This window comes from Podarcis cretensis (assembly GCF_951804945.1).
Source record: "Podarcis cretensis genome assembly, chromosome: Z".
Lineage (NCBI taxonomy): Eukaryota > Metazoa > Chordata > Lepidosauria > Squamata > Lacertidae > Podarcis > Podarcis cretensis.
In genome coordinates, this window is record NC_137184.1 from 20,973,798 (window position 1) to 21,000,584 (window position 26,787).

The 26,787-nt window shown below is 46.7% G+C and overlaps 1 protein-coding gene across 2 annotated transcripts in view; it reads left to right on the forward strand.

The window, feature by feature from the left end:
* The window catches only part of HEPH (hephaestin), a 49,682-nt gene extending 25,923 nt beyond the window's left edge, over window positions 1-23,759 (forward strand). Inside the window, exons 12-21 of one of the 2 annotated variants that reach the window (XM_079961218.1) lie at window positions 1,607-1,819; window positions 2,868-3,081; window positions 6,439-6,587; window positions 10,772-10,906; window positions 12,155-12,261; window positions 13,480-13,705; window positions 18,683-18,822; window positions 20,652-20,814; window positions 21,934-21,966; window positions 23,430-23,759. In XM_079961218.1, the coding sequence (XP_079817344.1) occupies window positions 1,607-1,819; window positions 2,868-3,081; window positions 6,439-6,587; window positions 10,772-10,906; window positions 12,155-12,261; window positions 13,480-13,705; window positions 18,683-18,822; window positions 20,652-20,814; window positions 21,934-21,966; window positions 23,430-23,668 (1,619 nt within the window). In that variant the 3' untranslated portion in view covers window positions 23,669-23,759. The remainder of the gene's footprint in view (window positions 1-1,606; window positions 1,820-2,867; window positions 3,082-6,438; window positions 6,588-10,771; window positions 10,907-12,154; window positions 12,262-13,479; window positions 13,706-18,682; window positions 18,823-20,651; window positions 20,815-21,933; window positions 21,967-23,429) is intronic. The other variant, XM_079961219.1, reaches the window with a different exon arrangement.
* The last annotated feature ends 3,028 nt before the right edge of the window (window positions 23,760-26,787 follow it).

The window sequence follows — 26,787 nt, forward strand, 5'->3', positions numbered from 1 at the left end:
TGAAATATCTACTCTGAGCTATCACCTCAGAAAGGATGTTATAGAGTTGGGAAAGGTTCAGAAAGGGGCAACCAAAATGATTAAGGGGGTGGAGCAACCCCTCAGTAATCAGAGGTTGCAACATTTGGGACTTCAGTTTAGAGAAAAGGCATGTAAGAGACAACGTTTGTAAACAATCTATGGCATGGAGAAAATGGATAGAGGAAAGCCCCCCTCCCCCCATAACTCCAGAACGCATGGGCATCCAATAAAGCTGAATGTAAGAAGATTAAGGACAGATTAAAGAGAGGACTTCTTCACTCAGCGCATAGCTGAACTGCAGAACTTGCTTCCAGAAGAGCCAAGGATGGGCCACTAACCTATAGGTTTAGACAAATTCATAGAGGAGAGGACTATTGATGGCTACAAACCTATAGTACTGCTTTTGGGGGACAAGGGCAGGCAGGTGTGGAGGACTGTCTGGTCCTGAATGGGGTAACTGTGCCCCTGAAGGACAAGGTGTGCAGCCTGGGAGTCATTCTGGTCTCACAGCTCTCCATGGAGGCGCAGGTCAATTCCATGTCCAGGGCAGCTGTCTACCAGCTCCACCTGATATGCAGGATGAGACCCTACCAGCCCACAGACTGTCTCACCAGAGTGGTGCATGCTCTAGTTATCTCCTGCCTGGACTACTGCCATGTGCTCTATATGGGGCTACCTTTGAAGGTGACCCGGAAACTACAACTAATCCAGAATGCGGCAGGGAGTGGCCACTGAGACTATATAACACTGGTCCTGAGAGACCTACATTGGCTCCCAGTGTGTTTCTGAGCACAATTCAAAGTGTTGGTGCTGCCCTTTAAAGCACTAAATTGCCTCGGCCCAGTATACCTGAAGGAGCATCTCCACCCCCATTGTTCAGCCTGGACACTGAGGTCCAGCTCCGAGGGCCTTCTGGCGGTTCCCTCATTGAGAAAAGTAAGGTTACAGGGAACCAGGCAGAGGGCCTTTTCAGTAGTGGCGCCTGCCCCTGTGGAATGCCTTCCCATCAGATGTCAAGGAAATAAACAACTATGTGACTTTTATAAGACATCTGAAGGCAGCCCTGTTTAGGGAAGTTTTAAATGTTGGCTGTTTTATCGTGTTTTTAATATTCTGTTGGGAGCCGCCCAGAGTGACTGGGGAAACCCAGCTAGATGGGCAGCTTATAAATAATAAACTATTATGATATTATTATTGCAAGCCGTGATGGCCTTGCTCTGCGTTAACAAGTTGGAGGCAGCAATGCTTCTCAATGCCAGTTGCTGCAAACCACAGGAGGGGAAAGTGCAGCTCTTGCGCAGCTTGCTGGTTTCCTGTTGGGGCATCTTGTTGGTCACTATGAGAACAGGATGCTGGATTTGATGGGGCCCCTTTGGCCTGATCCAGCAGGCTCTTACAATATTCTTATTTATTTCATTTATTTTTTTTTTGTAAAGTTTGTACTCTGCTTGGTTGCAAAAAAAAAAAAAAAAGCCCCCTCCCCCAATTCAAAGCAGTATATGAAAAGGTATGGTCTATGTATGAATCAAATAAATAAATGTCTTCTTTTTTGTTTATTTTCCTTTGGGGTCCCCCCCCCTTAAAGCCATTAATGGGTTCCTGTTCAGCAACATGCCTCTCCTAGATGTCTGCAGGGAAGAAACTGTCTCCTGGCATCTCTTGGGCTTTGGCAGTGAAGCCGATGTCCATGGCGCAACCTTCCAGGGAAATACGGTCTTGATGAATGGGATGAGGCGAGATGGAGCCAGTCTCTTCCCTCACACATTTGCCACAGCCCTCATGCAGCCAGATAGCGAAGGTAAATGCCTCAACCCATTTGCAACCTTTCTCTCTCATGCCCAAACCATATATTTTATGCATGCTTAAAAGCACAAGGTTTCCCTGAAAGAATCCTGGGAACTATAGTTTGTTCAGTGTCTTGGGGAATTACAGCTCTGTGAGGCGTGCGCTACATTTTGCAGGATGCTGGGGAGAGGGGTGGAGTGTGTGCTTCCAAATGTATGGTGTAGACCAGTGTAGTCAGTTTAGAAGCAGAGTAAACATTTTCAGTCTAATCATAACCTTTACTGTCCAAGGAAACAGAGTTACGCAAGCTTTCAATAAAGGCCATGTAGAGACAGTGACCTTGGATATGCAAGATCTCTCTTCTAAATCCCTGGAGATGAATTTTTCAGGGTTTTGTTTTGCTTTCAAGCTTGAGGCACAAGTCAGTGTGGTAGAATCACAGAATTGTAGGGCATAGTGCAATTGAAATTAGAACCTGGGAGACCAGGGTTGAACTTTCCACCCAGCAATGAAGCTTAGTGGGCTCTCTTGAGTCACACCCTCCTTCTCAGCCAAATCTACCTCACAGAATCGTTGTGAGGATAAAATGAGGGTTCGTTAGTTAGACCCATGGCTTGATATGATAGAACACAAGTCTGTCCTGCAAATGCAAGCCCAAGGGGGGGAGGTGACATGAATGAATTTTATAAAGATTATGCCTGGCAAAGAGAAAGTGGACAGAGAAAAGTTGCTCTACCTCTCTCATGACACTAGAATTTGTGGACATCCAATGAAGCCAAATGTTGGAAGATTAAGAAAGGTGAAAAGAAGTCCTTCGCAAAGCAGACAGTTAATAATAATATTATAATAATTTATTATTTATACCGCACCCATCTGACTGGGTTGAACTGTGGAACTCCCTGCAGTGGACTACAAAGCCCATCAGCCACAGCCAACACAGCCATATGGCACTGGGGGGGGCATTCCTGTGCTGGCTGAGGCTGGTGGGAGTTTTGATTGAAAACATCTGGAGGGACCTGTCTGCCACCATCTTGCACATCTCTGTTTATGCTGCCCACTAGGGACTTTTGAAGTATACTGTCAGACTAGCAACCACTACCAGTCTGGGATGAGAGGACGTTACTCAGTTCAGCAGTGTGGGAAGAACACACTGTTTCCAGACCAGCAATATGAGCAAGTGAGGACCTTCTACATCATGGCAGAAGAAGTGGAGTGGGACTATGCTCTGGATCGCCATTGGGCACTGGAAAGATATAACAGCTCTGCGGAGGAGAGGTAACTGGTCTGCTTCAGAAAGGAGCAGGAGGACTAGATAGTCCCATTGGCCTGATCCAGCAGGCTCTTCTTCTGTTCTTCTGGCTCCTCTCCACACCAAGTTGGCTGAGTTAACTTTTATTGCTTGCTTTACAGTATGGATTTGTATGCCACCTTTCAAAACAAAAGTTTCCATAAGAGGGCTTATAGTCAGTGTCATAATATTAAAAACAAAACAAAAACACAAATACCTGCAATTTTATAAAGAGACAGCATAAGACAATTACTAGTCCATACCCACAAAATAATGTTACAGTTTAAATAGGTAAAGGTAAAGGTACCCCTGCCCGTACAGGCCAGTCTTGACAGACTGGGGTTGTGCGCCCATCTCACTTAAGAGGCCAGGGGCCAGCGCTGTCCGGAGACACTTCCGGGTCACGTGGCCAGCGTGACATCGCTGCTCTGGCAAGCCAGAGTCGCACACGGAAACGCCGTTTACCTTCCCGCTGGTAAGCGGTCCCTATTTATCTACTTGCACCCGGAGGTGCTTTCGAACTGCTAGGTTGGCAGGCGCTGGGACCGAGCAGCAGGAGCGCACCCCGCCGCAGGGATTCGAACCGCCGACCTTTCGATCGGCAAGTCCTAGGTGCTGAGGCTTTAACCCACAGCGCCACCTGCGTCCCACACAGTTTAAATACAGAGAGCTTAAAAACACAGCTTGTCCTTTTAACCCAAAGGGGCAATGAGGTTGTCAAACCCCCAGAACTTTCCTGAAGTTCCCAGGTTTGCTTGGCCATTACCGGGGGGGGGGGGGCGGCTTGAATCTCCAGGTGGACAAGTCCACCTGAAAATATTATTATCATCATCATAATCATCATCATCATCATCATCATCATTAAGGCTGTGAGTGCAGCTTGCAAGCTTCAGCCTAGTAAAGGTAAAGGTAAAGGTAAAGGGACCCCTGACCATTAGGTCCAGTCGTGACTGACTCTGGGGTTGCAGCGCTCATCTCGCTTTATTGGCTGAGGGAGCCGGTGTACAGCTTCCGGGTCATGTCGGCGGAAACGCCGTTTACCTTCCCGCCAGAGTGGTACCTATTTATCTACTTGCACTTTGACGTGCTTTCGAACTGCTAGGTTGGCAGGAGCAGGGACCGAGCAACGGGAGGTCATCCCATCGCGGGGATTCGAACCACCAACCTTCTGATCAGCAAGTCCTCGGCTCTGTGGTTTAACCCACAGCGCCACCCGCGTCCTTCAGCCTAGTAGGAGCCAGCTGAAAATCACAGCACAAACTCTCTGAGGGTATCTTCACTTCCCCCTCTCCCCCCTCCCCTTTTCTAATTAGACTCTGTCTTTGCAAATTATTGCATAGACTTAGTGATTTCACCAGGACCTGTCCCCCATGACATCATTGGGGCCCACACCTGCATCCCAGGTTTGGGCCCTGAAATATCAGGGTCTGTGAAGCTCCTGACCTGACAGTCTTTGGGGCAAAGAACTCAAACATACATTCCAGGTCAGTTTATTAATAATAGTAACAACAGCAGCAGTGTGTTTTAAGCACAGTTGCTGTGGTGGTTATCATTATTGTGATATTGTTCATTTTTATTCATTTCATTAAAAAATATTCTATGCTGCTTTATTCGGGGGGCAGGGGACCCCAAAGCTGTTTATGAAAAAGCTAAAGCAATAGAATTATAAGAAAGAAGAATTAACTGCAATAATTTGGGGCCCTTTCCAACTCAACAATTCAGTGATTCTAAGCTAAGAATTTTTCAGGGGGGTATATGTGGAAATCAAAATGACTATAAACTAAAAACAAATTGAAATTCACACCAACTTCATAAATGTATGGGTAGGCTAGCCTAAACAAAATACATATCTTATAGGTGCCGATAAGACAGCTATGAAGGTGCCTGTGTGGTATCGGTAGCCCAAGGATTGTCTGTTTTTCTAAGCCTGGGAAATGCAGAATGAATTGAGTGGTTAGTCGCAATAGTTCCTCAGAGACTAGAACAAAGACACAGGCAAGAATTAGGGGTGCTTCCTGAGTATTAACCCCAAGTGATCCAGAAAACCAGGCTTGGTCCACCCTCCTCGCTCCCCTAATAACATTCTGGGACACATTTCACACACACCCATCCCACCTCCTGCTCCCTAGTTTAAAATGAGGCAGATTCCTCTCCTTTCCCCTGTTCTTCTTTGCCCCTTCCCAGCTTGGCTGCTTGCTCCTGCTGAAATCCCAGGCATTTGCCCTCTTCAGTCTTCCTAGTGTTTCAGACCATTCCAAACCTTGAATATCTGCATACAAAAGGGATGGCGTGCCCTCTGGCCTTTTAACATGCTTCCTAATTCTTGCCCTGCTATTGCTCCCCAGCAGCACCATATGGAAGGCAGAAGATTTTTGAGGCTTTAAATGTGCGGATTGCAGCAATGTGGCCTAAGGAAAGAGGTGGGGAACCTAAGGCTGGGGGGCAAAGGAGGCCCTCTCTGGGCCTCAGCAGCCAGGGCTCCAACCACCCCCTCAGTTCGGCACACACCTGAGTGCTTTTGCCTGAGTGTCCTTCAACAGAATGCCTCCCACTTGCCGGAAAAGAGGCTGGGGAGACATGTGGGTGGGTAAAAGCTTCCGACTTTTGCACAGCTAGAATGCAGCTGATTGCAGAAAGATAACAGCAACATCCATTTTCAGAGCTGTCTTAAGCATATCCGGGGCCGTGGTGCAAATATCCCTCCGGCGCCCCACCCCGCGTTTTACAGAGTTGTCAACCTTTTCCCAAGCCTCTGTGGGGATCGCTCTCCTCCTGCGGAGGCTTGGGAAGGAAGCTGCATGCCCGCCAGCCATGTGGTTGGTGAGGCGCAGGTGGCGGGTGCAGGGAAAGGGGAGGCCACCGGCAAAGCCACACAGCTTCCCCACTCGCTGGGGTGCCCCTGAGAAGCTAGCGCCCTGGCGCAACGCGCCAGTAATCCCAATGGAAAAGACGGCTCTGGCCATTTTAGCTCTAGCCACATCCACATTTGCCTCTCTGGCCCTGCTGATCCCTGAAATGTGGCCCCTTGAAAGTTGCTCATGTGGGAATGCAGCCCTGAAATCCCTGGCTGGAGGGATCTCATGAAACCATTCCACCACCAACACCAAGGGCATGCACCAGGATATTATCACTTTTAGTTCCCCTGCTAGTTCATAGCTGACCTGTACCCAGGTCCCCCTATGCTAAGCCTTTTCCAGGCATCTCCCAAAGCCTTTACTCTCAGCGGGCTTCACATCTCCAGAAACCAGATTCCCTAGAGCCATGACCTGCCCAGCACAGACAAGATGTGTGTTATTGTTTTATTAATGCCAACAGAGCATCATTAACGCACAAAGGAACTTCAGCATTCACAGGTATAGCGACGTGTTTCTGAGTGGCAAGAATGGACTCCTTGGCTCCCGGTACAAAAAAGCAGTATACAGGGAATACACGAATGGGACGTTCAAGACCCCAAAGAGCAGGACGGATGGCGAGGAACACCTAGGGATCCTGGGTAAGGAGAAGGATTGTACACAAAGTAGGTGCTGCTCCTCTCACTTCTCCAAGAGTTGGTGATGGCCACCAAATTAGATGGGTTTAAAAGATGCCCCACTGACCTGATCCAGCAGGATCTTCTTTTGTTCCTGTGTTCCATTCGAGCAAGTCTGGGGCTTAACCTGCAAGCAAGTTTGTTAGATAGCACAATCAGAAACAGGCCTTTGGCTACAGGGGTCTTTTTTACTTATTTTTGCTTTTACTTTTTTTTACTTCCATAGAAAAGGGTGAATATAAATTAAATGCATCGGGGGGGGGGGTGCCAATTGTCACTTTGATGAAAACAGCATTGCATGGACACTGAAAAAAAAATGTGCACAAAAATCCCACAATGAACACCCATCCAGATGACCTGGTCTACACGTGCAGCAGAGTTAGATGTTTGAAAGCTAGAGACAGTAGAGTGCACTGCACTGTTTCAGACAGCAGGTGGGGGTATAACTTATGAATCAGCCCCTTTGTAAAAACATTCTCTGCAAATGAATTTTAATGCAGTAGGTGTTACAGGACTCTCTCGTTTTTCACAGCAGTAGGTTAACTCAGCTATACCGCTGGAAATTGTTGCTAGATTTACCAGTTTTCTAATTAACAAGAGGTGGGTTTTTTATGGTTTGGTTTAGTTTGATAGTCTAGGAGAGTGTTCAAAAAATAGGATGCCTTGTGGTCAGAGGTGGTACATTGCATTCCCCGGCCTCAGAACCCTGCCATTCTGTTAACACTTCATATGTCTGCATGTGTAAACCAAGCCCGGTCACTGCTTTTTTCCAGCTGGAGCTCACTGAAACCCAGTTCTGGCACCTCTTAGGTGGGCACCATTGCCATTCTAAGAGAACAAGGGGGGTGTTCGTGGTGAGTTCTGGCACCTCTTTTTCTAGAAAAACAGCACTGGAGGCATAAGGGTTTGTTATTCTGACTGGTGTGTAATTGGAATGCAGAGTTAAAGTAAATTATCAAATCATCAATTCTAGCACACAGGGGACCGCCTCTCCTGGTATGCCCCACGGAGGACCTTAAGGGCCACAAATTACAACATTTTGGAGGTCCCAAGTCGCAAGGTGGTTAGATTGGTCTCAACTAGGGCCAGGGCCTTTTCAGTACTGGCCCCAACTTTTCAGTACTAGGGCCCTGTGGGACTTGACATCTTTCCACAGGGCCTGCAAGACAGAGCTGTTCCACCTGGCCTTTGGTTTGGACTCAGTCTGAGCCTTATGTTTCCCTCCCCTTGTGGTTTTGGTCTATGCGCTATTATTAAAATGAGGCTGCTTTTTAAATTGTACCTTAACCTGTATTTTAAATTGGTCCCCCCTATTGTGTTTTGTAATTTTACTGGTGTTAGCCGCCCTGAGCCCAGCTTTGGCCGGGGAGGGCGGGGTATAAATATTTTTTTAAAAAAAAAAATATTATTATTATTATTATTACATTTGGCATTATTAATTGTATTATGATTTGGTATTATAAATTGGTATTGACAACAAGGCTTTTATTGGGTTATTGTAACTGAAAACTAATAAAAATTATTACATAAAAAAAGAAAAATAGCACTGGGCCTGATGTACCTTGGAATTCAAATTATCATCATAATAGACTCCCATTATAAATGTAAGAACTGAGGATGTCTAGGCAATCGAGGGTCTTCTCCCCCATTGTGATGCCTCTCCAGATGTAGATGGGAGTCTCTCTGTGGCAACATTCACAACACACATTTAAAGCAGTATCTGAGCACCATGCCACTTCAAACAGTCACAACAACCCACCCCCCTCAAAAAATAATAATTCTGGGAGCTGTAGTTTGTTAAGGGTGCTTAACGTTCCCCTCCCAGAGGTACAATTCCCAGTGTGGTTTGATAATGCAGCTCCCATAATCCTTTTGGGGAAGCCACTGACTATTTAAACTGGTATAATAGAACTTTAATGGCATGATGTCAATGTGGACTGTATCTCTGGAGTGCTGTGTTCTTTTGATAAGTTTTTTCTGCTTTTCCCTCTCCATGGCTCTTCAGCGTACTGTGGGTAGCGATGGAAATTTATTATGTGCTGCTTATTATGGGCTGTTCTGTCCATGCCCACTCTTTTCTGCCCATGCCTTTCCCGCTCTCATGGGAAAATAGCTGGGTCAGTATAAATAACTACCGCAGCTTAGTCACAGTGCAAGCCATCAGAAGAGATGGGTCTGAGGATAATTGCAGGGGAGCACAGCTGTACTAGGCACAAAACAAATCTGGGGCCCAGACTCTCAGCTTTTCTATTTCCTTCTTCTTTTTAAAAACGGTTTTATTAAAGTTATTATTGCAATTCATTGCCATAGTGATTATATATGAAGCATTCTTGTTTTCTAAGAAGAAAAAAGAAAACAAATTAACTAGAAAAGGCGGGGGAGCGGAGAGAACATGAGATGTGGAAGGCGGAAGGGATAATATAACAAAAAATTCTATGGGGCAATTAATAAAAGGAAAAATGTCATCATTTACATTGTCATCCAGAAATGTAAGAACTTCGCAATACATTTTGTTTTCTTAATTATTTCAGATTGCATTTTTCTTTTCTTTCTTCGGTTTTTTTGGTAATTGGTTTTTCAATTTCAATTAACAAAATATAGCCATACTAGGAAAAGGAGGCTTAGTAGATGTACAGAAAAGAAAGCTAAATAGCAGCTGGTGGTTGTATTTTTAAACATTCCAAGAAAGACAATCAAATGAAAGTATCTCTCAATAAGTTTCCTTGAGTCTGTTGAGAGTGAAAACCATGTTTGATTGCCTTAACAAAGCCAATAAAAGGATATATAGAAAGCGTTAGTCCTCCCATCGCACTGGATCAATATTCCTTTTGTGAAATGTTTGTCCAAAAGCATGAAGTCCTATACTTGCAAACTTCAGCCTTCAAAAAGATTTGCATTTAAAGTTTTCCAAATCTTTATGATCACTAATCTAGCTGCCAATAATAAATGGAGGATGAGGTTCTTATTGGTTATGTTCTTAATCTGAGGAGTAAAATAAGTGCTGCATGTTTCTTATACATAAGTTTTATCATTAAGATATTTTGCCAGGTTTTCCTTGGCTAATTAGTTGTAGCAGGGGGATCTTTGTTTCCCCATTTTTGTAGCTTTCCTTTCCTTTTGTAAAAGCCTCTTCCCCTTGAAGAATGAGAATTCTGAAGCAAGATATTCAGGCACCACTCTTACCAGTTCATTCAGGAGAAGTGAGCCTCCTCCTGCCTTTCAGTGTTTTAGCTAATTAAAATTGTTTGCAAAGATGATGCATGGGTGTATAGCAAGGTTTATTTTTTGGGGGGGCAGGCCTTTTGTTGGGGTGACAGAACCTCAGTTAGCTATGCATTTTTATTGATTTTTATTGATTTGGGGGGACAACTATCCCCCCTGCCCCCTGGCTATTCCCATGTAAAGGTAAAGGGGCCCCTGACCGTTAGGTCCAGTCGTGGCCGACTCTGGGGTTGCGGCGCTCATCTCGCTTTACTGGCCAAGGGAGCCGGCATACAGCTTCCGGGTCATGTGGCCAGCATGACTAAGCTGCTTCTGGTGAACCAGAGCAGCGCAGAGAAACACCATTTAACTTCCCGCCAGGGTGGTACCTATTTATCTACTTGCACTTTGACGCGCTTTCGAACTGCTAGGTTGGCATGTATAGTAGGCTAAATCAAACACACTCAGGTAAAAGCAGGCAGGGTTGTGCAGAACTGAGAGGCGTGGCCTGCATTGAGGCCTGGAGAGTTGCTTTCTCCCAAAGCAGCAGGTTAAAATAGTGCTTGCATATTTCACTTCAGAACTCTCATTACTTAGAGAGTGGGGACTTACTTTGAGAAGCAAGCAAGTGGAGGGCGGGTCTGGGTCCCAAACTCACTCTGAACCTAGTATAGCAATGCCCCCTGCACGTCTTGGCAGGCTTGAGTAGACCCACTTCTTCCGATAGCTTGGACTGTGGAAACATTGAGATAATTCTTTGTACTGACCCAGCAATAGCCACAGCTACTGCATGAGCACATTCACATCACTGTATGAGCATTGTTATGCCACCCACGTATTGCTTTCAATGCACTGCTTTCAAGTGTACATCTTTTTATGTTGTTCTCATCCATTCCTAGTCACTGTCCCAACAGCGCTTGTTCCCTAAAGCATCTCCTTGCCTCTAGGTCCGTTCATCTGGGCAGAAGTGGGAGGCGTCCTCAATATTGTGTTCAAGAACAACGCCACACGGCCTTACTCCCTTCATGCCCATGGAGTCCTGGAGAAGAACAGCAACAAAGGCTCAGAAGCAGCAATGCCTGGTGAGTCTTAGGCCTCTGCTGTGAGTTGCCTTGTCTAGACCCCTGTGTCATGTATAGTGGCCAAGCTTCTTATTAACTATCCCCTGCAGTGCTCACAGAGACCACCTGGAGTCCATCCTCAGGCACCTGTATGGTTAGAGGCTGGGTGGGCTCCCTATCATTTTGCACAGTCTGGGACCCATACCAATAGACTCGAGTGACAAGAAAGGAGATTCCGATGAAACATCAGGAAGAACTTTCTGACAGCAACAGCTGTTCAGCTGTGGAATGGACCCCATTGGAAGGTGATAGACTCTCCTTCCTTGGAAGTTTTTGGTTTTTTGGTTTTGGTTTTGGTTTTTTGCTCCTGAGCTTTCCCCGTAAAAACCTGCTCTTTAAAGCCCAATGGAAGCAAATGGCAACCCAAAGAAAACCCAAAGAGCCATTTCCTCCCATTAAAGGAGCCAGTGCGCTCCTTTAAGAGAGTGGCATATCATGGAGAAAGCTCCAGAGGGAAAGGAAGGGGGGTGCTCAGATACAGAGCTTTAAAGTGTAGGCCTGTGCCTGGGAAGAGCAGCCCAAAAGGTAATTGTGGGTAAGCCCTTGATTTTCGATAAGAAACATTTCATAACTGGATATTTAAACAACTTAATTGTAAGATATGTATAGAAACCTGATACAAGTTTTAATCTTCTTCTAGTCTATTGTTATTTTAACTTTCCACATTGGTAATTGTATTGTCTTTTTTTTTGCAAACCCTTTTGAGGTGTTTTTTAAAAATATAATTAAGCACTGTACAGTATAAGGGACATGGGTGGTGCTGTGGTCTAAACCACTGAGCCTAGGGCTTGCTGATCAGAAGGTCGGGGGTTCGAATCCCCGTGACAGGGTGAGTTCCTGTTGTTCGGTCCCAGCTCCTGCCAACCTAGCAGTTTGAACGTGCAAGTAGATAAATAGGTACCGCTCTGACGGGAAGGTAAACGGCGTTTCCATGCGCTGCTCTGGTTTCTCCAGAAGCGGCTTAGTCATGCTGGCCACATGACCCGGAAAAACTGTCTGTGGACAAACAATGTCTCCCTCGGCCAGTAAAGCGAGATGAGCGCTGCAACCCCAGAGTCGTTCACAACTGGACCTAATGGTCAGGGGTCCCTTTACCTTTACCTTTACAGTATGAATATTATGAAATAAATAAGTCTCTGAGATTCCAACAGAAGTAGAAAGATGTCAATTTCTCTCTAATAATAATAGTAAAATTTGTGTCTGTCTCAGGTGAAATTGTCACCTATCGGTGGGATGTTCCTGAAAGATCTGGCCCAGGACCTAATGATTCTGCCTGTGTCTCTTGGATCTACTATTCCAGTGTGGATCCTGTAAAGGTTTGCAGTTTTTCTCTAGCTTTTGTGAGAGGATTATGCTACCATGCAAAGGAGCTCCCCACCAGGATGTTTATTCATACTAAGCTTACACTGTGCAAGCAAAGACCTGTGCTCAGTGTACAGGTTTCAGGGACAAGGCTGAAGAGGAGGAGGAATGGTGAAGGTCACCGCCCCCCCCCCCCCTTCTCCTGTAGTTCCCAGAGAAGAGGATGGCAGTCTCGAATTACAGCAGGGCTTTCAGGAAAACAACAACTTAGAGAGAGGAAAACAGCAGAGTTATAAGGTGTTGGGAGATGGAGGATGGGAGGCAACACAGTTAGCTGACAAATCACTGGACCGCATAACCAACCCTTCTCCCAAAACGCGACATTTGTTAAGGGTGCAGAACAAAGGGCACAGAGACAGTTGACCATGGATGGACGCCATAGAGGCAGGTGTTGTTGCTAGAAGGGAAGGAGAGAGGAGCTCAGTGCGAGCAATGCCATCATTGAGGAATGACTGGATTCTTCGTCTTTCACGGTGATGACTCAAAAAAAATCTTAAGAAATAACTTTATTGTTTCCTCCCTGCTTCTTGATGCCATTGGGAGAGGGAGAGAATTCCTCACTCCTGGCAATAGGGTTGCCATATTTCAAAAAGTAAAAACCAGGACACCCCAAAGCTGTTAAGCTTTCGTTTTACAAACACACACACACACACACACACACACACACACACAAAAGACAAAGTGCCACCTTTCAGAAATCACCCCCAGGTGCCAATTCCACCTATGAAATCCCAGTAACGTCTGGGAAAATCCAGACGTATGGCAGTTTGGGAAACCCTGGTTTATAGAAATCCTTGGTTGTAGACTGTAGAATGTACAGAGGTACCTCGGGATGTGAATGGGATCTGTTCCGGAGCCCCATTCGCATCCCGAACGGAACGCAAGACGTCTGTGCGGGTCACGTTTTGCCGCTTCCGCGCCTGCGCGTGACATCATTTTGAGCATCTGCGCATGCGTGAGCAGTGAAACCCGGAAGTAACACGCTCCGTTACTTCCGGGTTGCCACAGAGTGCAACACGAACGCGCTCAACCCGAAGCGCATTCAACTCGAGGTATGACTGTACTTTGGAGGAGAATTCTTTTGGTTCCAGAAGCTGCCCCAACTAACAGGAATCTGTAAGTAAAAATGCTAGGATAACCTTCCCAACTTTTCTCTGCCCTTTTACCCCCAGGATGTGTTCAGTGGTCTCATTGGCCCCCTAAAGGTCTGCCGTAAAGGGACGCTGGATTTAGATGGTAGAAGGAAAGGTGTCAACAAGGAGTTTGCACTCCTCTTCTTGATTTTTGATGAAAATCAGTCCTGGTACCTGGAGGAGAATGTGCAAAAGTATGCCCAAGGGGACTGGGTTCATTCCCACCGAGAGGACGAAGAGTTTCTGGAGAGCAACAAAATGCACGGTGACTTTGTGTTATTACTTTTTCATCCTGCATGGCTACCTGCCTTTGCCCTGGATTGCAAAGTGTCGCCTAGAATTGTCTGTATAAAAAACAACAACACCTGGGCCATCTATTTCCCACTGTTACCAGCTTTTCAAAAGTAATGTTCATATTTATTTATTTGGGTTTCTCACTGGAAAGGCTATGGGGGTAGGGAAAAGAAAGGGACCTCTCTACCACCTTTCAACCAAGGTGTTATGTGTTTTCAGAACCCACCTTATTCTCATGACTGTAATTTGTGTTAACTGGTTTTAGTATTTCAGTTTAAACTTTAGCAAACTGTCTTGGGACCTGCTGGTGAAGGGCAAGTAATAAATAAATGAGAACAGCAGCAATAACCATAATATTTATAAGATAGGCAGCAATACTTCTGAAGCCCCTGGAGGGTAGGGGAGAGATGCTCTTGCAGGACCAGGCATCGAGCTCCCCTACCCCAACCCATGCAAATAAGGGACACGGGTGGCTCTGTGGGTTAAACCACAGAGCCTATGGCTTGCCAATCAGAAGGTCGGCGGTTCGAATCCCTGTGACAGGGTGAGCTCCCATTGCTCGGTCCCTGCTCCTGCCAACCTAGCAGTTCGAAAGCATGACAAAGTGCAAGTAGATAAATAGATACCACTCTGGCAGGAAGGTAAGCAGCGTTTCCGTGTGCTGCTCTGGTTCGCCAGAAGCGGCTTAGTCATGCTGGCCACATGACCCGGAAGCTGTACGCCGGCTCCCTTGGCCAATAAAGTGAGCACTGCAACCCCAGAGTCGGTCACGACTGGACCTAACGGTCAGGGGCACCTTGCAACCTTGCCGCCGCTCCCGGACCTGTTCTGGAGGCTGGGGTCGGGGGAAGCTCGGGCTTCCCCTGCCCCAGCCCCGTGGCTAAAAAGGAGAAGCCTGAAGCACCCGCAGCGCAGCGCGAACTGCCGCTGCACTCAGGGGGCTTCAGGCAGCTATCCGCAAGCCTTCAGAGAGCAGCGGGAGTTCTCGCTGCGCTCCGAAGGCTTGCGGATAGCCGCCTGAAGCCTGGAGAGCGGGAGGGGTCAGTGCACACCGATCCCTCTTGCTCTCCAGGCTTCGTTTTGCTGGAGAGGCGCTGCACAGTTTTCCCTCTCTGCGCAGCACCCCTTCAGCGAAGCGGGAGGAGAAATGGAAGGGGCTCCATTTCTCCTGCCGCTTCGCTGAAGGGGCGCTGAGCAGAGAGGGGGAGAATTTTTTTCCCCTGTTGTCCCCCTCCTATGGTTGGGTGCGTCCTATAGAGCGAAAAATACGGTAAATGGGTTGGGCGATGGGCTCTGCGGGGTGGTGAATGCTTCCCTCTGTGAGGGAACATTCCCAGATCCGCTGAAAGAGGCGGTCATTAAACCGCTTCTTAAAAAACCATCTTTAGACCCGGCCAGTATGGCCAACTATCGCCTAGTCTCAAATCTTCCTTTCTTGGGCAAGGTGATTGAGCGCGTGGTTGCTGAACAACTCCAGGCACGCCTGGAGGATGCGGACCATTTGGATCCCTTCCAGTCGGGATTCAGGCCTCATCATGGGACTGAAACTGCCTTGGTTGCGCTGGTTGATGATCTCTGGCGAGCTAGGGACAAAGGTGAGAGTTGTTTCCTAGTTCTGCTGGATCTCTCAGCGGCCTTTGATACAATCGACCATAACATCCTTCTGAACCGTCTAGAGGGGCTGGGAGCTGGGGGCACTGTTATACAGTGGTTTCGCTCCTTCCTCCTGGGCTGTGTTCAGAAAGTGGTGGTGGGGGATGAGTGTTCAGACCCCTGGGCCCTCACTTGTGGGGTGCCTCAGGGTTCCGTCCTCTCCCCCATGCTTTTTAACATCTATATGAAGCCGCTGGGAGAGATCATCAGGGGGTTTGGACTGGGTGTCCATCAATATGCAGATGATACCCAGCTCTACCTGTCTTTCAAATCAGAACCAGTGAAGGCGGTGAAGGTCCTGTGTGAGTGCCTGGAGGCGGTTGGAGGATGGATGGCGGCTAATGGATTGAGATTGAATCCTGACAAGACAGAAGTACTGTTTTTGGGGGACAGGGGGCGGGCTGGTGTGGAGGACTCCCTGGTCCTGAATAGGGTAACTGTGCCCCTGAAGGACCAGGTGCGCAGCCTGGGAGTCATTTTGGACTCACAGCTGTCCATGGAGGCGCAGGTCAATTCTGTATCCAGGGCAGCTGTCTACCAACTCCACCTGGTACGCAGGCTGAGACCCTACCTGCCCGCAGACTGTCTCGCCAGAGTGGTGCATGCTCTAGTTATCTCCCGCTTGGACTACTGCAATGCGCTCTACGTGGGGCTACCTTTGAAGGTGACCCGGAAACTACAACTAATCCAGAATGCGGCAGCTAGACTGGTGACTGGGGGCGGCCGCCGAGACCACATAACACCGGTCTTGAAAGACCTACATTGGCTCCCAGTACGTTTCCGAGCACAATTCAAAGTGCTGGTGTTGACCTTTAAAGCCCTAAACGGCCTCAGCCCAGTATACCTAAAGGAGCGTCTCCAACCCCATCGTTCTGCCCGGACGCTGAGGTCCAGCGCCGAGGGCCTTCTGGCGGTTCCTTCATTGCGAGAAGCAAAGCTACAGGGAACCAGGCAGAGGGCCTTCTCGGTCGTGGCCCCTGCCCTGTGGAACGCCCTCCCATCAGATGTCAAGGCGATAAATAACTACCTGACATTCGGAAGACATCTTAAGGCAGCCCTGTTCAGGGAAGTTTTTAATCTGTGATATTTTAGTGTATTTTTGGTTTTTATGGAAGCCGCCCAGAGTGGCTGGGGAAACCCAGCCAGATGGGCGGAGTACAAATAATAAATAATTATTATTATTATTATTATTATTATTATTATTATTATTATTAAATGGGCAAGGGGCGGATCTGAGGAAAGCCCACTGTCGGCTCCATCTGCTCTGCCCTCTGTCACAGCCCATGTCCCAGCCTGCATCCTCATTAGCCAAAGCCAAGTACAGGCTAGGATACAGTTCCTGATAGGCGGAGGGGGCTTAAGCCCCCACTGCCTATCAAGAAGGGCACCGCTGTTCCAGTTCTCTCATGGGGAGCCAGGTGAAGCCTCTGCCATCTTGCAATGCTTCCTCACCAAAAGGGGTAAGCGGACTTGTGTTCAAATTCTGCTTGCATTCAGTTGGGCACTGTGAGAAGAGGATGCTGGAGTAGGTGAATCGTTGGCTCGTCTGATGTTTAGAGGGTAGAGGGGGAGTCCCACAGCACAATGGCATGATGAGGCTGGTCACACCAACTACCTGTTTTGTTGGGGAAGCTGGGCAGAGGACTCAGGAGAATGTTTTGTGTAAGATTCAATTCCACTTTGTGCCCTCACCCAATGTTTCAAGAGTCGAGAAGGTGTTGCTTAGCACCCTGCACTCAGGACCATTAAACACACCTTCTGAAGAGGGAGGACTAAGGAAGGATCTCAGACTTCACAGGGGAGCGCCCTTTTATTGGAAAAGTGCAGTAGCACAGACTTCAGAACCTGCCACTTTCAGCCATTAGCTTTTCTCTCTAATTGTTGCTAAGTTGTGAAAGAAAAAAGCCTGCTGTGTAGCAATTTGCACATGATTAGTTCCTGGAAGTAATCCGTGAAAGACTCAGAAGTTGCTAGGATTTGACTTTTGGCTGTACCTTAGATGCCCTTTCTAAGTTAGAATCCACTGATAATGTTAATGAAACCAGACCAACTCAACCCTAAACCTCTGAACCCTGCCACTAGGGAGAGCAGGGGTGTTGCAGGAAGTACACGCAGGAGCAAAGCACCTGAGATGACTTCTGTAAAGAGAGGGAAAGTCGATGTGGCATAGTGGTCTAGAGTATTGGATTAAAACCGTGGAGACTGGGGTTCTAGTCCCCACTCGGCCATGAAGCTCACTGGGTGACCTTGGGCCAGTCACTGTCTATCAGCCTACCCTATCTCACAGTGTTGTTGTGGGGATAGGAAAGGAAGACATAAACCCATGTATACCACATTGAGCTTCTTGGAAGAAAGGTGGGATATAAATGTAATATAATGTAATGTAGCTAAATTATGGGATGCAGGTGGCACTGTGGGTTAAACCACTGAGCCTAGGGCTTGCTGATCAGAAGGTCGGTGGTTCAAATCCCCGCGACGGGGTGAGCTCCCATTGCTCGGTCCCTGCTCCTGCCAACCTAACAGTTCGAAAGCACGTCAAAGTGCAAGTAGATAAATAGGTAAACGGCGTTTCTGTGTGCGGCTCTGGTTCACCAGAAGCGTCTTAGTCATGCTGGCCACATGACCCGGAAGCTGTACGCTGGTTCCCTTGGCCAATAAAGCGAGATGAGCGCCGCAACCCCAGAGTCGGTCACGACTGGACCTAATGGTCAGGGGTCCCTTTACCTTTACCTAGCTACATTATAGGGAGAGGCAACTAAAACCATTACTGGAGTCACTAGACAACCTTTCCTAGGGAAGGTTCCTCTTTATTCCCAGATAGGGTGGTCAACCAGATCCCATTGTGGGGGGGGGGATATCCCACCCACAGAAGCATCCCAAGAGATTGCAACAGTTCCTGGTGTCTCAGAAGTGAGGATCTTAAGATCAAATATTTCAGCCTTCCCCAACCTAGTAGCCCCCATAACTGTTTTGGACTACAATTCCCACCAGCCCCAGTCAATAACTGTACCCCTGTGGGTATAAGATGGACAAAAAATGTAAGTTATTAGGATGCATTGAAACCTTGTAATCTTTTCTGACTTTTAGGCTTCAAGGTGAGTTGCTACCGTCTTTATGGATAGCAGCTCTGTGCCATGACAAGGCGTGTAACCAGCTGAAATCAATTGCTTGTATAAACCCATGGAAAACCAACAGTGCCCCCTAGCAGCAGTTTGCAATATTTCATGAACCAAAGAGGGGTGGATTCCATTCATTCAATAAGCAGACCTTTTCTTTCTTCCTTCCTTCCGCTTAGCCATCAATGGTAAACTCTATGCAAACTTGCCTGGGCTGACAATGTATGAAGGAGACTGGGTGAACTGGTACCTGCTGGGAATGGGCCAGGAGATTGACATCCACACAGTTCATTTCCACGCTGAGACCTTCATTTATCGGGTGAGCATTTGAAGCTGTTGCTTGAATAACCTTATGATGCTATGTAAAGTCAGTCTGCTGCTACAAAGCAGAGCTTTCCCATGTAATGAATCCATGCAGTGCTCTGCCTGTATATGCAGAACTGTGGGGTCAGTGACCTTCTCAGCTTCACCCCCTCCCCCGAAGTTAACATGAAAAGTTTTTGTTTAAAGAAAAAGCAAGCAAGAGGTGATATGACAGGCATTTATAAAATTATACAGGGCATGGAGGAAAAGTGGACAGAGAAAAGTTTTCATAACACCAGAATTCCTGGATGCCAAGTGAAGGTGAATGTTGGGAGATTCAGGAAAGTCCTTGTTTATGCAGCACACAGACTGTGGAACTCACTCCCACAGTAGGCAGTGATGGCCACCAACCTGGAAGATGACTCCAGGGACGATTGGCAAAGTTAGTGGAGGAGAGGGCTATCAATGGCTATTGACCACAGCAGCTGTGCTCTGCCTCCATAGTTCTGGAGGCAGCCATGCTTCTGAATACTGGATGCTGGAAATAAAGGGAGGGAGAGTGGCTCTTGTGCTCGGGTCCTCCTTGCAGGTTCCCCACAGGCATGTGGTTGGCCACTGTGAGAACAAGGTGCTGGACTAGATGGGCCATGGGCCTGATGCAGCTGTAGGCTCTTACGTTCTTATGACAATCCCTGTGTTGTTTCTAGAGGCAACTAATGAGATACTTACCTTTCTTATTTTTAAGCCGGGGGGGGGGAACGACAACCTTTTTTATTTTATTTTTTAAATCCCACATTTATACCCCAAGGTGGTATACATTGTTCTCCCCCTCCTGATTTTATCCTCACAACAACCTTGTAGTGTAGGTTAGGCTGGGAGGCAATGACTGGCCCCCAAAGTCACACTCAGTGAGCTTAATGCCAAGTGGGGATTTGAACCCAAATAAATGCAGGTGGTGCTGTGGTCTAAACCACACAGCCTAGGGCTTGCTGATCAGAAGGTTGGCGGTTCGAATCCCCGCGACGGGGTGAGATCCCGTTGCTCGGTCCCAGCTCCTGCCAACCTAGCAGTTCGAAAGCACGTCAAAGTGCAAGTAGATAAATAGGTACCACTCTGACAGGAAGGTAAACGGCATTTCCGTGCGCTGCTCTGGTTCGCCAGAAGCGGCTTAGTCATGCTGGCCACATGACCCGGAAGCTGTCTGCGGACAAACGCCGGCTCCCTCGGCCAATAAAGCGAGATGAGTGCCACAACCCCAGAGTCGTCAGTGACTGAACTTAAAGGTCAGTAGTCCCTTTAAAGGTAAAGGGATCCTGACCATTAGGTCCAGTTGTGGCCAACTCTCGGGTTGCGGTGCTCATCTCGCTTTATTGGCCAAGGGAGCTGGTGTACAGCTTCCAGGTTATGTGGCCAGCATGACTAAGCCGCTTCTGGCAAACCAGAGCAGCGGACAGAAACGCTGTTTACCTTCCTGCCGGAGTGGTACCTATTTATCTACTTGCACTATGACGTGCTTTCGAACTGCTAGGTTGGCAGGAGCTGGGACTGAGCAACGGGAGCTCACCCCATTGTGGGGATTCAAACCGCCAACCTTCTGATCGGCAAGTCCTTGGCCACCTGCATCCCATGGGTCCCTTTACCTTTACCTAAAAATCAACAAGACTGCAGAATAAATTTACCTTTTTTAAAAACAACAACAACAACTTACCTAATAGGTAGAAGTCACATGATTCGACTTTCCTGGCCCAGAAACCCAGCTCTTCTTGGTGCAGGCAGTAGCTTTGCAGGGGCAGCCCTCCCTGTTCCAAAATAATGTTTGCTCTCTGGGTCCTCCCCACATGACAGAGTGGCAAGACGTACAGAGCAGATGTGGCGGACCTCTTCCCTGGGACCTTTGAAGTGGTGGAGATGCTGGTTGGCAATCCTGGAACATGGCTGCTTCATTGCCATGTGGCCGATCACATCCATGCTGGAATGGAAACCCTCTTCACAGTCTTTCCTAAGCACGGTAAGGAGAGAGCAGGTTGGTTTTTATCAACATCATTATCATTATATCATTACCATTACCATTATTTTATTTAGAGCCTTTGTCAGGGTTGTACCTAGGGGCTGGTTAGGTTGCCACCACCAAGGTGCAGGTCCGGGGGGGGGGGGGGAGGGACACACAAAAATTGAGCCTCTCCACTCTGACACTGAGTGGCTAGGAACCTGCCTTGCCTGTCCATGCACTCAGACGGATGGACTGATGGAAGAACAGCAGGAGGAAAAGCAGAGCAGAGCCAGCCCTGATGCCCAAGGACGAAGTCACCAGAGGAGTGCAAAAGCACAGTTAAGCCGTAGAAATCTCTCCTACAGACGGCAGTTGATGCCAAGCAACCAAGATTACCTTGAAAGATTATTAGACAAATTCGTGGAAGAGGAGAGGGCTATTGATGGCTATGCTCTGCCCTCTACAGTCGGAGGGAGGAAATGCCTCTGAAAACCAGTTGCTGGAACTCACAGGAGGGGAGAGTGCTCTTGTGCTTGAATCCTGCTTGCAGGTTTCCCACAGGCATCTGCTTGGCCACTATGTGAACAGGATGCCGGACTAGATGGGCCATTGGTCTGATCCAGCAGGCTATTCTTGTGTTCTTAATATTACAATGTGATGCTACAGACACCCATTTTATCTGGCTTGAACACAGGGATCTCTTGTGCTTATTTGTTTTGTCTCATTTCTTACCCACCCTTCACCACTGGGTCAGAGGATGGGTAAAATATGCAATTACAAAACAAATAAAACAGTTTGCAGCCCAAGAAGGAAGTGGAAAAGCTATTAAAAACAATGCAAACATTTAAAAACAGTTCCCCCATAAAAATATTTCCAGTACAGTGTCCCAGTGCTTGGGAAGGGCCATAGTTTGGTGCTTAGAATATCTTCTTTGAATGCAGAAGGTCCCAGATTCAGTCCCCAGCATCTCTAGGTAGGACTGGGAGTTGTCCCCTGTCTGAAACCTTAGAGATCTTTTCCCAGCAACTGTTACATTGGATCGACGTCATTCGTCTAAGTAGAACACAGCTTCCTATGCCATCCTTTTGTGCTTCCCAGTAGCTTCCTACTAAATTGTGTACTGTACTTTCTTTTCAGATTCAGTGCTTCTGAAGACCAATTCCTATACAGGTATGGTTGTCATTGCATCTCAGGTTTATACCCCTTTTGAGCATTCTTGAATAAGGACAATTCCCGGTGTGAAGCCTAGCAAGGCACCCCTTTTGTCCACCATTATTCTCCTTTCATTCCTCAAGTTCACCCAGTGGTCCAGTGCTGCTGGCTCCCTGCAAACCCCATGCACTGCACAGGGTTGATCAGGTTACCGTTTGGGTTCCTTCCAATTCCATGATTCTGTGAGTGCAAACTGGGAGTCAGTGTTCTCTGTGTGCACTCTATCCAGCTCCCTTCCATTGCAAATTATCTTGTCAGCTTTAACCATGGTTTGCTATTACAGTGAGGGGGGGAAGTATTTGATCCCCTGCTAACTTTGCCTGTTTGCCCTCTGAAAAGAAATGACCAGTCCATAATTTTAATGGTAGGTGTATTGTAGGTGTGAGAGACAGAATAACATCAGGAAAGCCCCAAGAAACCAAGAAGACAAAAGTCAGAGATTGATGTGCAGGAGATCAAATACTTCCCCCCCCCCCGTCACTGTACATCTTCACTGACTCTGACTAGCTAATGCTAGGAAAATTCCCTCTTAGCCATGGTTTGCAAACTATGTTCAGACTTAAGATGGAATCCCATGGCAATCTGAGTTGCAGAGGTCTGGTTGCGGCCTGGATATATACTACAGGGATAGACCTGAGTGAAGCCAGGCCTGTTGCCACAACCTCTCTCACACACACAGCCTCCTAATTGGCCCATTTGAAAGGGTTTGGGTGCCAAGCCACATGGCCAATGGGGGGAGGTTCTAACATCCCCCAGTGGTCGTGCTGTGCCAAAGATGGCCCACACATTGGGCCGTGGTTGCACCAGGCTGCAAACTGCTGCTTCCCAGGTAAGCAGCCATTAACCTTGTCAGCTTTAGCCACGGTTTGCTATTACATCTTCACTGACTAATTGCATCTAATGCTAGGAAGATTCCCTCTTAGCCATGGTTTGCAAACAGTGTTCAAACTCTGGTTAAGATGGAAGCCCAGTTAGCCGTTGTTATGGCTGACATCTGTGCAAACGTAACACTCCATGGAATTCAAATTGTAATACAATACAATAATAAATAAATAAATAAATAAATAAATAAATAAATAAATAAATAATTTCCAGCGATCAAAGTGGTCAAGTGGGCTAAGGACTGGTTCCAAGTTGTTCCAAGTTCTTTGCATGGTACAAGTAACAGGTTGAACTTTTCCTGGTAATGAAAAAGATTCCTCTACTAGCCTTATTGCTCATCTAGCTATCTAACTGTGTGGTGGTTTTGCAGACTTAGTACCTGTTTTTCCTTGGAAAATGTGAATTTGCTCTTAAACTGAAAAGACAGCAGAGTGGTTGTTTGCTGCTGTCATTCTGTACTGTTAGCTTCCGTTAATGCAATCTCATTTCCTCCCCACCCGCCCACAAAAAGTGACCTTTCATCATCCATTTGTCCTCAGAGACACCTCCTGAAGATGAAGACAATGGCCATCACTTTGTTTTGTTCGGGTCAAAACTGGCACATAGCCAAGTAGAGGCGACCATTATTTTCCTTGCCGTCACCGGTGTCTTGCTGTTCCTCATTGCCTGCACCTTTCTGGGAGTGATAATTTACCTGCAGAGACAAAAGAGGCTGAGACGCAACAGGAGGTCCATACTAGACGAAGGGTTCAAGCTTATGTCTACAAAAAAGCACTAACATCTGGAGAGGAGTGGCGGAGGTTTTGTGGCCTTTGAGCTGCATGCAAGGAGGAAGTGCCTTGAAATGCCTTTTGCAAAATAAAAATAAATCACTTTGGGAGCTATGTTTCAAAACCACCCATGATGTTATCCTCCTAGGGAAAATAAAAAAAGGAAACATCTCCAAATGCCACCCAGTGCCTAGTTTTCTACTTTCTATTCAGGACTCAAAGTAAGCCACAATAAGTTTAATCAGGCACATTTATACAATAATCCTGTAATCCTCCAGAACTTGGGGAGCCAGCTGACAAGCAAGGATCAATCCAGAGCAATTTTTCATATTATAAGATAGGAGATTGCGCTATACATCAGGAAGAGCTCTGCATCAGCAGAACAGACACCCTTGGAAGGCATTGGACTCCCCTTCATTGGGGTTTTTTAGAGAGAGGTTGGATGGCCATCTGTTTGGGACTCTTTAGCTGTGATTCCTGCATTGCAGGGGGTTGGACTAGATGACCCTTGGGGGTCCCATCCAACTCTATAATTCTATGATTCTGTGGAACAAAGCTCCTGGATCTGCAGCATTCCCTTGGTCTTTTTTTGCTCAGGGAAGCCACTAATCCTGCTGCTCTCTCTCCTTCTGCTCCTATTTGTGTTTTTTCAGACAGTCTGCTTGGCTACTATCTGCTCCAGCAGGCCTAAATGACCTTATCAGCCAACTGAATAGAAACAACATGTGTGGGGAGGAATCTTCCCAGGGAAGCATGGGGGAGGAGGGAGCAAATACTCCATGGGACTGTTTTCTCTATGGGACTGTTTTCTAATGGCAAATTCTTTTCCCTGCTTTGATCTGCTTCTATCTCCTTCCATCCCTTCATGCACAGAAAGTAAAAACAAGGAAATCATACAGTGTGACTTCTGTTTGTCTCTGCTGAGGAAAAAGAGGTGATTCTTCCTAATTGGCCATTGCAGTAAAATAGTCATGACTGCTAATTAAATGAAATGGAGGAATCAGTGTTTGATGGCTTGTGATTGTATAAACATTAGATGGGGCAAATGAGTGAAGGTGCACATTAATTTGCTGTTCTAAGTAGCAGGAGGCTTGCAATTTGTGAGCTCTGTTCATATCCCTATCCAGACAGGGCTTGAGGCAGAAAGTGGGCAGAATAGCAGCAGTGACTCTTTGTGAAGTAGGCTACCTTCCAGCCACACAGAAGCCAGAAGCTTCTACACACACACACACACACACACACACACCCTCCATCCAAGCAAAGAAGAGGTATTAGCACAGCTGAGGCTGAATGCCTCTTGGAACAGGCGCTCTGATCCCTGTTCTCTGTTCAGAGTCCTGAAAGTCTTGTTTCTTGGCTGCTTCCCCCCACTTCTTAACTTTTTTTTCCAGTTTCCATATATATAACAATTCCCTTATACCACCACCCAACAAGAAACATCCCATGAATATGCAACGTACAGTCAAACATTATGTTTGCAATTAGTTTAAAATTGATTGCATCAGTTAGTTGTCTTCTACTCTCCTTATTGATCCAGAGTTGAGTCCTGCTCATTATTTTCCTTTCCTTCAAGATATTTCTTGCAGGATCTACATACTCTCATTGGCTTTGCCTTGCCAGAACTGATCCATCACTGGCAGCTGAGCTTGTGAATGGATCCAAGTGATGTGTAGAATTCTCCTCTACCTGTGATGCTGTTAGATATACCATTTCCCATTCAAACATGCAACAAGAAAATGTCTCAAAAGGGCTTGATCTTTCAGCAAAGAGGCAAGGGGCACCAAATTTTGGCACCGCACAGGGTGCCACTGAAATTTGAGACCCCCAGTTCCTCCACTGGTATCAGGCTATTATGTACTTATATCCTCCTCGAAAGGAATTGGGTCTTCTGGCACTGCTGCCATTTGTCAGAATGGACAAGATAGATAGAAACTTTATTTGCATTAGCCACTAGCCATAGTGATAAGATAAAATATACTGGGGATAGAGTTAAACAGTTGACTATACAAAATATGTTCTGGAGTTTTACATCAATACAAATGACAAAACTGATACATGATCCTTTAGCCACAGATCAAACATGTGAGCCAATAGGCTTTATTTTGATTTAAAAAAAAAAATGCTGAGCAGTGACCTGTCAGGAGAAAGCATAGACCAATGTTATCAAATAGTATGGGAAATAGCCTTATTAGAAAACCTAACCAACAAACTGAAACTGACACAAGGACAAATAGAAGAAGACACCTTCACCCCTGCAGTGGCGTAGCGTGGGTTATCAGCACCCGGGGCAAGGCAAGTAATTTGCGCCCCCTAACCCATGGATTTGCGCCCCCTAACCCGTGGATTTGCGCCCCCTAACCCGTGGATTTCCCTAACCCCCAGATGTTGCGCCCGGTGCGGCCGGCCCCCCCTGCACCCCCCACGCTACGCCACTGCACCCCTGTATGGTTATCCTTTATCACATACACAACCCAACAAGACAACAAGAACCTGCCAACACCATGCAAATCAGCATGGCTAACCAGATCCAAACACACACACACACACACCCCACTCACATATGAAAACAAAGTTCACCACAGCCAATCACAAACAACCACACCCTAGGCCAACCCCAACCTCTCTCACCACCAAAGGAATACAGGCGAATAGTAAAGAGAACCCACACAAGTGACGCTGACATAAAATCCCACACATACACTAAGTGAAACAGAAGCCATGCCCCCCTCCACCTCTTTCGCCCCTTTTCTTCCTAATGTAACACTAATGTCTCAACAAATGTAACTGATCTGTAGAAAACGTAACTTGGGAAAAGAGACATTGCACATAATTTTGTAAACCAAGAAATCTTTAATATATATATATATATATATATATATATATATATATATATATATAAATTTAAAAGAGCTGAACAATGTTAAAAATAATAATCAAATATTAGATCTTATTCTAATTGTACCTGCTAAATGTTTTGCAGTTTTTGCTGTCACCTGGATATTTTGAGCTGTCAGAAGAAAAGACATAGTGGCAATGGTTGAGTAACCTGGTATAGTAGAGGGGTAATAACCTCACTCCTCAAATCTTTATAAAGAATATCATCTAGCAGTACATGAGCTACTGATTC